An 874-nucleotide genomic window follows, 5' to 3' on the forward strand; every position below is an offset into this window, starting at 1 on the left:
CAGGTCAATGAGGCTGAGGAGGAAGGAGAAGCCGCTGAGACCCCAGATGAAGAACATCATGATGGATTTCTCGGTGGGCCTGGAAACAAAACACTCGACGTAGCTCGCACAAGGAAACTGGTAACAGGCGAAACGTCTGGGAACAAAGAATCCAAAAAGATAGTAATGGCCCGACCCAAAACAGGCCTCAACCAGCATTCTCAGAAGAAGCTGGACGATATACGCTTTGGAAAAATCTGGAATATCCATTTTGTTTGCCTCACAGGGGATTCTGCTGCCTGCCGCCCCTTTGGAAGACTTCTTTGAAATTTTGTGGCCCGATGTGGCTTTGATCTCTTTATACTGGCGATAAGGCAGGGAACGGGCCTTCACAAGCTGCCTGGCCACACTGTGAAACACGTAGACACAAAACAGGGAGTAAGGGAGCAGGACGGAGGCAGTCTGGATGAGCCAGAACCGGAAGTGGGATATGGGTGCAAACATGTCATAGCAGGCGTTGGCGCATCCCGGTTGCAAGGTGTTGCAGATGAAGCGCTGCTGCTCATCTTGGTAGAGAGGGTACGCTGCGAAGAAGATCACCAGTAGTCTCAGCAGGATGGTTAGAGTTAACCAAATCTTTCCTGGGAAAGAAGAACAAGGGCAGAGACACATCAGTACTGAAAGGGATACAGCAGCTGAAAGAACTTCCAGACGTTTATGACCCTGGTCAGCAACTAGTTTCCAACAGGTTTTTTTAAACTGACTACCAGCTTACTTCTATACCAGTTGAGACAGGCAGAAAAGCCCTCAACAGCCAATATGAACATGGCCTTTGATCAAACTTTGGCCCTCTTGCACTTTAACTGACCATTCCGAGGTCTTGTATTTGGGCTTC

The 874-nt window shown here is 48.9% G+C and overlaps 1 protein-coding gene across 1 annotated transcript; it reads right to left on the reverse strand.

Moving 5' to 3' along the window:
- Nucleotides 1–3: 3 nt before the first annotated feature.
- On the reverse strand, nt 4–651 carry LOC107125342 (gap junction delta-4 protein-like; the record flags this gene model as incomplete). The annotated part of the gene is made up of 1 exon (XM_015428781.1): nt 4–651. A coding segment is annotated over exon 1 (648 nt), but the record flags the coding sequence as incomplete, so codon positions are not given.
- Nucleotides 652–874: the final 223 nt, after the last annotated feature.

This window comes from Gekko japonicus, unplaced genomic scaffold, assembly GCF_001447785.1.
Source record: "Gekko japonicus isolate JY-2015 unplaced genomic scaffold, Gekko_japonicus_V1.1 scaffold45729, whole genome shotgun sequence".
NCBI classification, from domain to species: domain Eukaryota; kingdom Metazoa; phylum Chordata; class Lepidosauria; order Squamata; family Gekkonidae; genus Gekko; species Gekko japonicus.